Below are 13,147 nucleotides of genomic sequence, written 5' to 3'. Positions count from 1 at the left end.
CCCTCCATTTATATTCTGAAAAGGGAGAGTGGATGTTTTCCCTCTCCTACATTAGAAACCATTCTTAAAACCTGTTGAAAATATAGAACCATTAGGCCTGCTATATCTGAGCAAATTAGTGGGTACCTTTTTTTTTCTGCTTTGAAGCACAAGCGGCCCATAAATCTTGAGTTGCTTTCCTTAAATTCTTTTTTTTTTTGATATAAGTTTTCAGAGCAAGAGAATAAAAATCACGTGTTATTAAACCCGTAAGTGGCTGGCATGCCTTCCTGTTTGTATTCTATTCCTTTTGCTGGATGAAACCAAGGATAGTTTAGGTATAATTGTCCAAAATAACCTAACTGCAGCAGAAATGTAGCACAGTTGCTTAGTACAGGCTTCTCACTTCTTACAGACCTGAATTCAAACTTGGATAGTCTGAGTTCTTAAGTTCCCAAAGAACACACGGTCATTTCTTGTTTACATTTCAACATAAATCATGTTGTCACCAATGAGTTTGGAAGGCCCTGTTAGAGAAGAGTTTTAGTTACTTAGGTCGTATATTCGTATATTAATATAAACAAATGTCTAGTGTTTTGCTCCCGCGAGTGCTTACAATTTCATTCGAACCCTGAGTATGTGCCCTACCGTTACTCTTTCTTTGGTAGTTATACGTTGAATTCAAGTCTTTTTTGTTTGAAGAAGTACTAAGCAAACAAGCAATCAGAAGGGGAATGGGGCGTGCTAGTGTTTGAAAATGCTCTCTTGTTGCTCTAATTCTGGGCCTCTGTGCATGAATATTTGGATGCGTGCTGTGCCAGCATGGAAATTGGTCTTCACACACACTGCAGTTTTCCAGAAACATTCACAAACCAACAAATGGAACAGACATTCCATTTGTTAATGGGCATATATGTGAAGAGCAGTGTCGAAAATAGGCTAATATTAGGAAGTGGTTAAGTCCTTAATTACTTCAAGCGTGGTTATATAATGGACACTGTCAATGTTCATAACTTAAACCTGGGTACCCGGTCAAAATAATGCTTGGGAAATATTAACATTGAGCTCAATTGTCTCACGTTCCTTTATTCATATAAATAAAGTTGAAAGGAATGGGGGAGATCAACATTTCCCGATTTATGTTTGCGAAATGGTTTGACACAAACTTGACAGTATCTTTCAATGGCATGAGGTTAATTGTACAGTTAAACAACTTTCTATCCTCTGGAACTAGTATTATAGTGAAAATCTTTACAGTAAGTTGATGTTTACAACCTATAAGCAGGTGAAATCTCTGTATGTGACCTGTTTATCAGTTGTATTATCTTAGCTCTTGTGAACAGTGTGGAAAAGTAAGCCGTGAGGAGGGCGATGTAACCAGCTTTAAAGGACCTAAGGTGTGCTTTTTAAGCACACCCTGGATCACAGAAACTCACTAAGACAGGACTTCAGCAGCCTTTTGCGTTTGGACAAGTCAGCATAAATAAAGAATGACAAGGCAGCAGCAAGAGCTTCAACTACAGAGAAGTGAAGGCATAAGATACTATGAGGAGAGTGAGCAACTTTCCAAAAGCTAGTTAAATGTGCTTATACCAACTGAAATGTCGAAGAAAGTCTAGCAGGAAGGAGCTCTTGGCCTTTTGGAACATCAATGAGACATAGTTGCCACAGTCACTAGGTCTAGCACTTAGACCTGCAAGGAAGGGCAATAAGCATTAGGTAATCCTTGAATTTGAATTCTTTCACTAACTAAAGAGTAATTTACTGGAAAAAAAAAAAAAGAAAAAGAGAGAAGCAATGGGAAGCAGGAGGGTACCTGTGCCACAGTCCAAGCCACAGCTTGAAATCCCTGCCACAGGAGCAAGGAGCTTTCTGCAAGATTCACCCCACCCCCAACCCTCCACCGCCCAGGTAGTCCTGACCCAGTTGGCCCTGCACGCGACCGCAGCCGCAGTCCGGCGAAGTCCCTTTGGTTTCCTGACATTCCTTACAGCCAGAAGATTCAGGGAGAGAGTCGGCCTATGAGCAGAGGAGAGGATGTCCCTCAAGAGTGACACAGGAAGTGCAGAGGAAATGCGACAGCACCTGTCCTGGTAGACAAGGCCAGTGACGGTCGCCCAGCGCTGATTCTAGGATGCTAGGGCAATCCGCCCTGTGGACCCCGTGGAGAGGTCAGGCCGGAGCCTCGGAGGCCGGACACCCAAGGGCTGCCACGGAGGACTGCTGCGTTGCCCAGCGTCAGGGACTGGTTTGTAAGACAACCGTGGGAACCACAGTGACAGGAGAATCAGCTAGCTCCTCGCGCATGCGCACTGGCTGGGCCAACTCGCGCTCCGCTGCCAGCAGTCAGGCCTCGTCCCCTTTAAATAAGGGCAGCTGTGCCCCAGCAGAAGGGGATCCTGCTGCAGCCCCGGCGCTGCGGCTGGATCCGGGGTCCTGTTTGGGGCCGCGTGGGGGATGGGGGCGCGGGTGTCCCAGGGCCGAGCACCCAAGAGTCCGGTGTTCAGGACCTCCCTGAGCCGAGTTCCACCGATGCAGCGTGAGCTTCAGGGCGCCTGCAGGGTTCTCAGGACTCCTCTTCAGATGTGACTTTGGACCCCTCCGAGTGAGAATGGATGGGCTCACCACATGTGGTGAGGCGGGCCAGGGCCTCGCTGCAGCACAGAAGGATCCCATGGCCCTCGAGGCGTGGTGTCAGGTGAAAATTCACTGATCCGTGAGCCCTCTGCCTCCCTCCTCCTTTGAAAGAGCAGTGGACCGCCCCGCTTCTAAAAGCCCTGGGGCTCCTGCAAGCCGACACCGCTTTCCAGGACACGTGCAGACAGGGACCCGGCAAATCCGAGTAGAGACGAGGCGATCAGGCGCGCACTGACGTATCCTAGAGCTGATGGCGCGAATGCATGTCACCGGAGGCATATGGGGCGATAGCGAAACCAAGAAGGGTGTCCAGACATGTGCCCGGAGGCAAGGGGGAACAAGTGGCCTTTCCCTGAGTGCCAAGGGAAATGAAAGAAGACCTGGGATCCAGGAGGGGCCTGTGCCTCCGGCCAAGCCACAGTTTGAAATGCCTGCCAGAGGAGCAAAGAGCTTTCCGCAAGATTAACCCCACCCCCAACCCTTCACGCCCAGGCAGCCCTGACGCATCCTCCCCTGCACGCGACCCCAGCCGCAGTCCGGCGCAGTACCTTTGGTTTCCTGACATTCCTTACAGCCAGAAGGTTGAGGGAGACAGTCCGCCTATGAGCAGAGGAGAGGATGTCCCTCAAGAGTGACACGGGAATTGCAGAGGAGATTCGACAGCACCTGTCCTAGAAGACAAGGCCTGTCAACGTCGCCCAGCGCTGATTCTAGGATTCTAGGGGAATCCGCCCTGTGGACCCCATGGAGAGGTCAGGCCGGAGCCTCGGAGGCTGGACACCCAAGGGCTGCCGCGGAGGACTGCTGCGTTGCCCAGCCTCAGGGACTGGTTTCTAAGACAACCGTGGGAAGCACTGTGACGGGAGAATCCGCTCGCTCCTCGCGCATGCGCACTGGCTGGGCCAACTCGCGCTCCGCTCCCAGCAGTCAGGCCCCGTCCCCTTTAAATAAGGGCAGCTGCGCCCCAGCAGAGGGGGATCCTGCTGCAGCCCCGGCGCTGCGGCTGGATCCGGGGTCCAGTTTGGGGCCGGATGGGGGAGGGGGCCGCGCGTGTCCCAGGGCCCAGCACCCAAGAGTCCGGTGTTCGGGACCTCCTTGAGCCGAGTTCCACCGACGCAGCGGGAGCTTCAGGGTGCCTGCAGGGTTCTCAGGACTCCTCTTCAGATGTGACTTTGGACCCCTCCGAGTGAGAAACGATGGGCTCACCACATGTGGTGAGGCGGGCCAGGGCCTCGCTGCAGCACAGAATGATCCCATGGCCCTCGAGGCGTGGTGTCAGCTGAAAATTCACTGATCCGTGAGCCCTCTGCCTCCCTCTTCCGTTGAAAGAGCAGTGGCCCGCCCCGCTTCTGAAAGCCCTGGGGCTCCTGCAAGCCGACACCGCTTTCCAGGACACGTGCGTGCAGACAAGGACCGGGCCAAACCGAGGTGGAGACGAGGCGATGAGGCGCGCACTGACGTATCCCAGAGCAGACGGCGTGAATGCCTGTCACCGGGGGCACGTGGGGCGATGGCGAAACCAACAAAGGTGTCCAGGCGTGTGCCCGGTGGCGAGCGGGAAGGAGTGGCCTTTCCCTGAGTGCCAAGGGAAATGAAAGGAGACCTGGGGAACTCGAGTTGGAAGAGCCCAGTCCGGACTCAAAAGGAAGCTGAAACCGCCACCCTGTCTTCCCCAGCCCGACTCCGGCCGTCGCCGTCGCCGCCGGGGGGAGGAGGGCCATGATCCAAAGGAATCAGAGCGGTTGAGAAAACGTTTTACTGGTGATCTGAGCTTGGAAACTACAGATGACAGTTTAAGAGCACATTCTGAGAAATGGGGCACACTCACAGATTGTGTGGTAGTGAGAGACCCCCCATACAAATCGTTCCAGGGGCTTTGGTTTTGTGACTTATTCTTGTGTTGAAGAGGCGGATGCAGCCATGTGTGCTGGACCACACAAGGTTGATGGGCGTGTAGTGGAACCAAAGAGAGCTGTTTCTGGAGAGGATTCTGTAAAGCCTGGTGCCCATCTAACACTGAAAACAATTTTTGTTGGTGGTATTTAAGAAGATACAGAAGAATATAATTTGAGAGACTACGTTGAAATGTACGGCAAGATGGAAACCATAGAAGTTCTGTGAGACGGGCAGAGTGGACAAAAGAGAGGATTTGCTTTTGTAACTTTTGACGATCATGACACAGTTGATAAAATTGTTGTTCATCAATAACACACTATTAATGGGCATAATTATGAAGCGAAAAAGGCCCTCTCTAAACAAGAGATGCAGTCTGCAGGATCACACAGAGGTCGTGGAGGTGGATCTGGCAATTTTATGGGTCGCGCGGGAAACTTTGGAGGTGGCGGAGGTAATTTTGGCCGTGGTGGAAACTTTGGTGGAAGAGGATGCTATGGTGGTGGAGGTGGTGGCAGCAGAGGTAGTTATGGAGGAGGTGATGGTGGATATAGTGGATCTGGAGGAGATGGTGGCAACTATGGCGGTGGTCCTGGTTATAGAAGTAGAGGGGGCTATGGTGGTGGTGGACCAGGATACGGAAACCAAGGTGGTGCACACGGTGGAGGTGGTGGAGGATATGACGGTTACAATGAAGGAGGAAGTTTTGGCGGTGGCAACTACGGTGGTGGTGGCAACTCTAATGATTTTGGAAGTTATAGTGGACAACAGCAATCAAATTATGGACCCAGGGAAGGGGGCAGTTTTGGTGGAAGAGGCTCGGGCAGTCCCTATGGTGGTGGTTATGGATCTGGTGGTGGAAGTGGTGGATATGGTAGCAGCAGGTTCTAAAAACAGCAGAAAAGGGCTACAGTTCTTAGCAGGAGAGAGAGCGAGGAGTTGTCAGGAAAGCTGCAGGTTACTTTGCGACAGGCCTCCCAAAAGCGTTAGAGGAACTGTAAAAATCCGCCACAGAAGGAACGATGATCCATAGTCAGAAAAGTGAGTGCAGCTTAAACAGGGAACCCTTCTGGTTCAGGACTGTCGCAGCCACAGTTCGCAAAAAGTGCAGCTATTGATTAATGCAATGTAGTGTCAATTAGATGTACATTCCTGAGGTCTTTTATCTGTTGTAGCTTTGTCTTTTTCTTTTTCTTTTCATTACATCAGGTATATCGCCCTGTAAATTGTGGTAGTGGTACCGGGAATAGAAAATTAAGGAATTTTTAACTTGTCAATATTTGTGTAGTTCAGTTTTTCTACATTTTAGTACAGAAACTTTAACAAAATGCAGTTTCCAAGGTGTTTCCCTGTGAGTTAACAAGCAAAGAAGATCGTTGTTAATTACTACTTTGTAGGAATGTTGCTGAAGTTAACTGTGAAGAAACACCTGCCGACTTGCAGTTTAAGGGGAATCTATTCTCCCCATTTCCAAAGCATGATATGAATGGGCGCGGACATGTGGAGAGAATAGATCATTTGTGTGTTTGCAATGTGTGTTTTAGATAAATAGGGTTGTGTATTTAAATTAGCATTTGTGAATTTAATAGCATTAAGGTTACTTTCAAATGAGAAAAATGTCAACATTTCTATTTGGTTTTGTGCATTTTCTTTTAAAATGTAATCATGATTTTAGTGTGTTAGACTTGCTGAGTCCTAGCCGTGTTTAGAACATCTCTATTCTACATTTATCTTGGTCAGATTTGAACTGCAGCCATAGGTTTTGGGTGTAAGGAGGGTTTAGTGCCCTCCATTTATATTCTGAAAAGGGAGAGTGGATGTTTTCCCTCTCCTACATTAGAAACCATTCTTAAAACCTGTTGAAAATATAGAACCATTAGGCCTGCTATATCTGAGCAAATTAGTGGGTACCTTTTTTTTTCTGCTTTGAAGCACAAGCGGCCCATAAATCTTGAGTTGCTTTCCTTAAATTCTTTTTTTTTTTGATATAAGTTTTCAGAGCAAGAGAATAAAAATCACGTGTTATTAAACCCGTAAGTGGCTGGCATGCCTTCCTGTTTGTATTCTATTCCTTTTGCTGGATGAAACCAAGGATAGTTTAGGTATAATTGTCCAAAATAACCTAACTGCAGCAGAAATGTAGCACAGTTGCTTAGTACAGGCTTCTCACTTCTTACAGACCTGAATTCAAACTTGGATAGTCTGAGTTCTTAAGTTCCCAAAGAACACACGGTCATTTCTTGTTTACATTTCAACATAAATCATGTTGTCACCAATGAGTTTGGAAGGCCCTGTTAGAGAAGAGTTTTAGTTACTTAGGTCGTATATTCGTATATTAATATAAACAAATGTCTAGTGTTTTGCTCCCGCGAGTGCTTACAATTTCATTCGAACCCTGAGTATGTGCCCTACCGTTACTCTTTCTTTGGTAGTTATACGTTGAATTCAAGTCTTTTTTGTTTGAAGAAGTACTAAGCAAACAAGCAATCAGAAGGGGAATGGGGCGTGCTAGTGTTTGAAAATGCTCTCTTGTTGCTCTAATTCTGGGCCTCTGTGCATGAATATTTGGATGCGTGCTGTGCCAGCATGGAAATTGGTCTTCACACACACTGCAGTTTTCCAGAAACATTCACAAACCAACAAATGGAACAGACATTCCATTTGTTAATGGGCATATATGTGAAGAGCAGTGTCGAAAATAGGCTAATATTAGGAAGTGGTTAAGTCCTTAATTACTTCAAGCGTGGTTATATAATGGACACTGTCAATGTTCATAACTTAAACCTGGGTACCCGGTCAAAATAATGCTTGGGAAATATTAACATTGAGCTCAATTGTCTCACGTTCCTTTATTCATATAAATAAAGTTGAAAGGAATGGGGGAGATCAACATTTCCCGATTTATGTTTGCGAAATGGTTTGACACAAACTTGACAGTATCTTTCAATGGCATGAGGTTAATTGTACAGTTAAACAACTTTCTATCCTCTGGAACTAGTATTATAGTGAAAATCTTTACAGTAAGTTGATGTTTACAACCTATAAGCAGGTGAAATCTCTGTATGTGACCTGTTTATCAGTTGTATTATCTTAGCTCTTGTGAACAGTGTGGAAAAGTAAGCCGTGAGGAGGGCGATGTAACCAGCTTTAAAGGACCTAAGGTGTGCTTTTTAAGCACACCCTGGATCACAGAAACTCACTAAGACAGGACTTCAGCAGCCTTTTGCGTTTGGACAAGTCAGCATAAATAAAGAATGACAAGGCAGCAGCAAGAGCTTCAACTACAGAGAAGTGAAGGCATAAGATACTATGAGGAGAGTGAGCAACTTTCCAAAAGCTAGTTAAATGTGCTTATACCAACTGAAATGTCGAAGAAAGTCTAGCAGGAAGGAGCTCTTGGCCTTTTGGAACATCAATGAGACATAGTTGCCACAGTCACTAGGTCTAGCACTTAGACCTGCAAGGAAGGGCAATAAGCATTAGGTAATCCTTGAATTTGAATTCTTTCACTAACTAAAGAGTAATTTACTGGAAAAAAAAAAAAAGAAAAAGAGAGAAGCAATGGGAAGCAGGAGGGGACCTGTGCCACAGTCCAAGCCACAGCTTGAAATCCCTGCCACAGGAGCAAGGAGCTTTCTGCAAGATTCACCCCACCCCCAACCCTCCACCGCCCAGGTAGTCCTGACCCAGTTGGCCCTGCACTCGACCGCAGCCGCAGTCCGGTGAAGTCCCTTTGGTTTCCTGACATTCCTTACAGCCAGAAGATTCAGGGAGAGAGTCGGCCTATGAGCAGAGGAGAGGATGTCCCTCACGAGTGACACAGAAAGTGCAGAGGAAATGCGACAGCACCTGTCCTGATAGACAAGGCCAGTGACGGTCACCCAGCGCTGATTCTAGGATGCTAGGGCAATCCGCCCTGTGGACCCCGTGGAGAGGTCAGGCCGGAGCCTCGGAGGCCGGACACCCAAGGGCTGCCACGGAGGACTGCTGCGTTGCCCAGCGTCAGGGACTGGTTTGTAAGACAACCGTGGGAACCACAGTGACAGGAGAATCAGCTAGCTCCTCGCGCATGCGCACTGGCTGGGCCAACTCGCTCTCCGTTCCCAGCAGTCAGGACTCCTCCCCTTTAAATAAGGGCAGCTGCGCCCCAGCAGAGGGGGATCCTGCTGCAGCCCCGGCGCTGCGGCTGGATCCCGGGTCCAGTTTGGGGCCCCGTGGGGGATGGGGGCGCGGGTGTCCCAGGGCCGAGCACCCAAGAGTCCGGTGTTCAGGACCTCCCTGAGCGGAGTTCCACCGATGCAGCGGGAGCTTCAGGGCGCCTGCAGGTTTCTCAGGACTCCTCTTCAGATGTGACTTTGGACCCCTCCGAGTGAGAATAGATGGGCTCACCACATCTGGTGAGGCGGGCCAGGGCCTCGCTGCAGCACAGAAGGATCCCATGGCCCTCGAGGCGTGGTGTCAGGTGAAAATTCACTGATCCGTGAGCCCTCTGCCTCCCTCCTCCTATGAAAGAGCAGTGGACCGCCCCGCTTCTAAAAGCCCTGGGGCTCCTGCAAGCCGACACCGCTTTCCAGGACACGTGCAGACAGGGACCCGGCGAATCCGAGTAGAGACGAGGCGATCAGGCGCGCACTGACGTATCCTAGAGCTGATGGCGCGAATGCATGTCACCGGAGGCATATGGGGCGATAGCGAAACCAAGAAGGGTGTCCAGGCACGTGCCCGGAGGCAAGGGGGAACAAGTGGCCTTTCCCTGAATGCCAAGGGAAATGAAAGAAGACCTGGGATCCAGGAGGGGCCTGTGCCTCCGGCCAAGCCACAGTTTGAAATGCCTGCCAGAGGAGCAAAGAGCTTTCCGCAAGATTAACCCCACCCCCAACCCTTCAATCCCAGGCAGCCCTGACGCATCCTCCCCTGCACGCGACCCCAGCCGCAGTCCGGCGCAGTACCTTTGGTTTCCTGACATTCCTTACAGCCAGAAGATTCAGGGAGACAGTCCGCCTATGAGCAGAGGAGAGGATGTCCCTCAAGAGTGACACGGGAATTGCAGAGGAGATTCGACAGCACCTGTCCTAGAAGACAAGGCCTGTCAACGTCGCCCAGCGCTGATTCTAGGATTCTAGGGGAATCCGCCCTGTGGACCCCATGGAGAGGTCAGGCCGGAGCCTCGGAGGCTGGACACCCAAGGGCTGCCGCGGAGGACTGCTGCGTTGCCCAGCCTCAGGGACTGGTTTCTAAGACAACCGTGGGAACCACTGTGACGGGAGAATCCGCTCGCTCCTCGCGCATGCGCACTGGCTGGGCCAACTCGCGCTCCGCTCCCAGCAGTCGGGCCTCGTCCCCTTTAAATAAGGGCAGCTGCGCCCCAGCAGAGGGGGATCCTGCTGCAGCCCCGGCGCTGCGGCTGGATCCGGGGTCCAGTTTGGGGCCGGATGGGGGAGGGGGCCGCGCGTGTCCCAGGGCCCAGCACCCAAGAGTCCGGTGTTCAGGACCTCCTTGAGCCGAGTTCCACCGACGCAGCGGGAGCTTCAGGGTGCCTGCAGGGTTCTCAGGACTCCTCTTCAGATGTGACTTTGGACCCCTCCGAGTGAGAAAGGATGGGCTCACCACATGTGGTGAGGCGGGCCAGGGCCTCGCCGCAGCACAGAATGATCCCATGGCCCTCGAGGCGTGGTGTCAGCTGAAAATTCACTGATCCGTGAGCCCTCTGCCTCCCTCTTCCGTTGAAAGAGCAGTGGCCCGCCCCGCTTCTGAAAGCCCTGGGGCTCCTGCAAGCCGACACCGCTTTCCAGGACACGTGCGTGCAGACAAGGACCGGGCCAAACCGAGGTGGAGACGAGGCGATGAGGCGCGCACTGACGTATCCCAGAGCAGACGGCGTGAATGCCTGTCACCGGGGGCACGTGGGGCGATGGCGAAACCAACAAAGGTGTCCAGGCGTGTGCCCGGTGGCGAGCGGGAAGGAGTGGCCTTTCCCTGAGTGCCAAGGGAAATGAAAGGAGACCTGGGGAACTCGAGTTGGAAGAGCCGAGTCCGGACTCAAAAGGAAGCTGAAACCGCCACCCTGTCGTCCCCAGCCCGACCCCGGCCGTCGCCGTCGCCGCCGGGGGGAGGAGGGCCATGATCCAAAGGAATCAGAGCGGTTGAGAAAACGTTTTACTGGTGATCTGAGCTTGGAAACTACAGATGACAGTTTAAGAGCACATTCTGAGAAATGGGGCACACTCACAGATTGTGTGGTAATGAGAGACCCCCATACAAATCGTTCCAGGGGCTTTGGTTTTGTGACTTATTCTTGTGTTGAAGAGGCGGATGCAGCCATGTGTGCTGGACCACACAAGGTTGATGGGCGTGTAGTGGAACCAAAGAGAGCTGTTTCTGGAGAGGATTCTGTAAAGCCTGGTGCCCATCTAACACTGAAAACAATTTTTGTTGGTGGTATTTAAGAAGATACAGAAGAATATAATTTGAGAGACTACGTTGAAAAGTACGGCAAGATGGAAACCATAGAAGTTCTGTAAGACGGGCAGAGTGGACAAAAGAGAGGATTTGCTTTTGTAACTTTTGACGATCATGACACAGTTGATAAAATTGTTGTTCAGCAATACCACACTATTAATGGGCATAATTATGAAGCGAAAAAGGCCCTCTCTAAACAAGAGATGCAGTCTGCAGGATCACACAGAGGTCGTGGAGGTGGATCTGGCAATTTTATGGGTCGCGCGGGAAACCTTGGAGGTGGCGGAGGTAATTTTGGCCGTGGTGGAAACTTTGGTGGAAGAGGATGCTAGGGTGGTGGAGGTGGTGGCAGCAGAGGTAGTTATGGAGGAGGTGATGGTGGATATAGTGGATCTGGAGGAGATGGTGGCAACTATGGCGGTGATCCTGGTTATAGAAGTAGAGGGGGCTATGGTGGTGGTGGACCAGGATACGGAAACCAAGGTGGTGCACACGGTGGAGGTGGTGGAGGATATGACGGTTACAATGAAGGAGGAAGTTTTGGCGGTGGCAACTACGGTGGTGGTGGCAACTCTAATGATTTTGGAAGTTATAGTGGACAACAGCAATCAAATTATGGACCCAGGGAAGGGGGCAGTTTTGGTGGAAGAGGCTCGGGCAGTCCCTATGGTGGTGGTTATGGATCTGGTGGTGGAAGTGGTGGATATGGTAGCAGCAGGTTCTAAAAACAGCAGAAAAGGGCTACAGTTCTTAGCAGGAGAGAGAGCGAGGAGTTGTCAGGAAAGCTGCAGGTTACTTTGCGACAGGCGTCCCAAAAGCGTTAGAGGAACTGTAAAAATCCGCCACAGAAGGAACGATGATCCATAGTCAGAAAAGTGAGTGCAGCTTAAACAGGGAACCCTTCTGGTTCAGGACTGTCGCAGCCACAGTTCGCACAAAGTGCAGCTATTGATTAATGCAATGTAGTGTCAATTAGATGTACATTCCTGAGGTCTTTTATCTGTTGTAGCTTTGTCTTTTTCTTTTTCTTTTCATTACATCAGGTATATTGCCCTGTAAATTGTGGTAGTGGTACCAGGAATAGAAAATTAAGGAATTTTTAACTTGTCAATATTTGTGCAGTTCAGTTTTTCTACATTTTAGTACAGAAACTTTAACAAAATGCAGTTTCCACGGTGTTTCCCTGTGAGTTAACAAGCAAAGAAGATCATTGTTAATTACTACTTTGTAGGAATGTTGCTGAAGTTAACTGTGAAGAAACACCTGCTGACTTGCAGTTTAAGGGGAATCTATTCTCCCCATTTCCAAAGCATGATATGAATGGGCGCGGACATGTGGAGAGAATAGATCATTTGTGTGTTTGCAATGTGTGTTTTAGATAAATAGGGTTGGGTATTTAAATTAGCATTTGTGAATTTAATAGCATTAAGGTTACTTTCAAATGAGAAAAATGTCAACATTTCTATTTGGTTTTGTGCATTTTCTTTTACAATGTAATCATGATTTTAGTGTGTTAGACTTGCTGAGTCCTAGCCGTGTTTAGAACATCTCTATTCTACCTTTATCTTGGTCAGATTTGAACTGCAGCCATAGGTTTTGGGTGTAAGGAGGGTTTAGTGCCCTCCATTTATATTCTGAAAAGGGAGAGTGGATGTTTTCCCTCTCCTACATTAGAAACCATTCTTAAAACCTGTTGAAAATATAGAACCATTAGGCCTGCTATATCTGAGCAAATTAGTGGGTACCTTTTTTTTTCTTCTTTGAAGCACAAGCGGCCCATAAATCTTGAGTTACTTTCCTTAAATTCTTTTTTTTTTTGATATAAGTTTTCAGAGCAAGAGAATAAAAATCATGTGTTATTAAACCCCTAAGTGGCTGGCATGCTTTCCTGTTTGTATTCTATTCCTTTTGCTGGATGAAACCAAGGACAGTTTAGGTATAATTGTCCAAAATATCCTAACTGCAGCAGAAATGTAGCACAGTTGCTTAGTACAGGCTTCTCACTTCTTACAGACCTGAATTCAAACTTGGATAGTCTGAGTTCTTAAGTCCCCAAAGAACACACGGTCATTTCTTGTTTACATTTCAACATAAATCATGTTGTCACCAATGAGTTTGGAAGGCCCTGTTAGAGAAGAGTTTTCGTTACTTAGGTCGTATATACGTATATTAATATAAA

The 13,147-nt window shown here is 49.1% G+C and overlaps 1 protein-coding gene and 1 pseudogene across 1 annotated transcript; both read left to right on the top strand.

Annotated features, from left to right (window-relative positions):
- Positions 1-4,833: 4,833 nt before the first annotated feature.
- On the top strand, positions 4,834-5,400 carry LOC134736716 (heterogeneous nuclear ribonucleoprotein A3-like; the record flags this gene model as incomplete). The annotated part of the gene is made up of 1 exon (XM_063639987.1): positions 4,834-5,400. A coding segment is annotated over one exon (567 nt), but the record flags the coding sequence as incomplete, so codon positions are not given.
- A 3,769-nt stretch (positions 5,401-9,169) lies between these two features.
- Positions 9,170-12,052, top strand: LOC134736749 (heterogeneous nuclear ribonucleoprotein A3-like; annotated as a pseudogene).
- The last annotated feature ends 1,095 nt before the right edge of the window (positions 12,053-13,147 follow it).

This window comes from Symphalangus syndactylus, chromosome 5 (genome assembly GCF_028878055.3).
Source record: "Symphalangus syndactylus isolate Jambi chromosome 5, NHGRI_mSymSyn1-v2.1_pri, whole genome shotgun sequence".
In the NCBI taxonomy this organism is placed as follows: Eukaryota; Metazoa; Chordata; class Mammalia; order Primates; family Hylobatidae; genus Symphalangus; species Symphalangus syndactylus.
The sequence above is the reverse complement of the archived record's forward strand: the minus strand, read 5'-3'. Positions and strand labels throughout refer to the sequence as shown.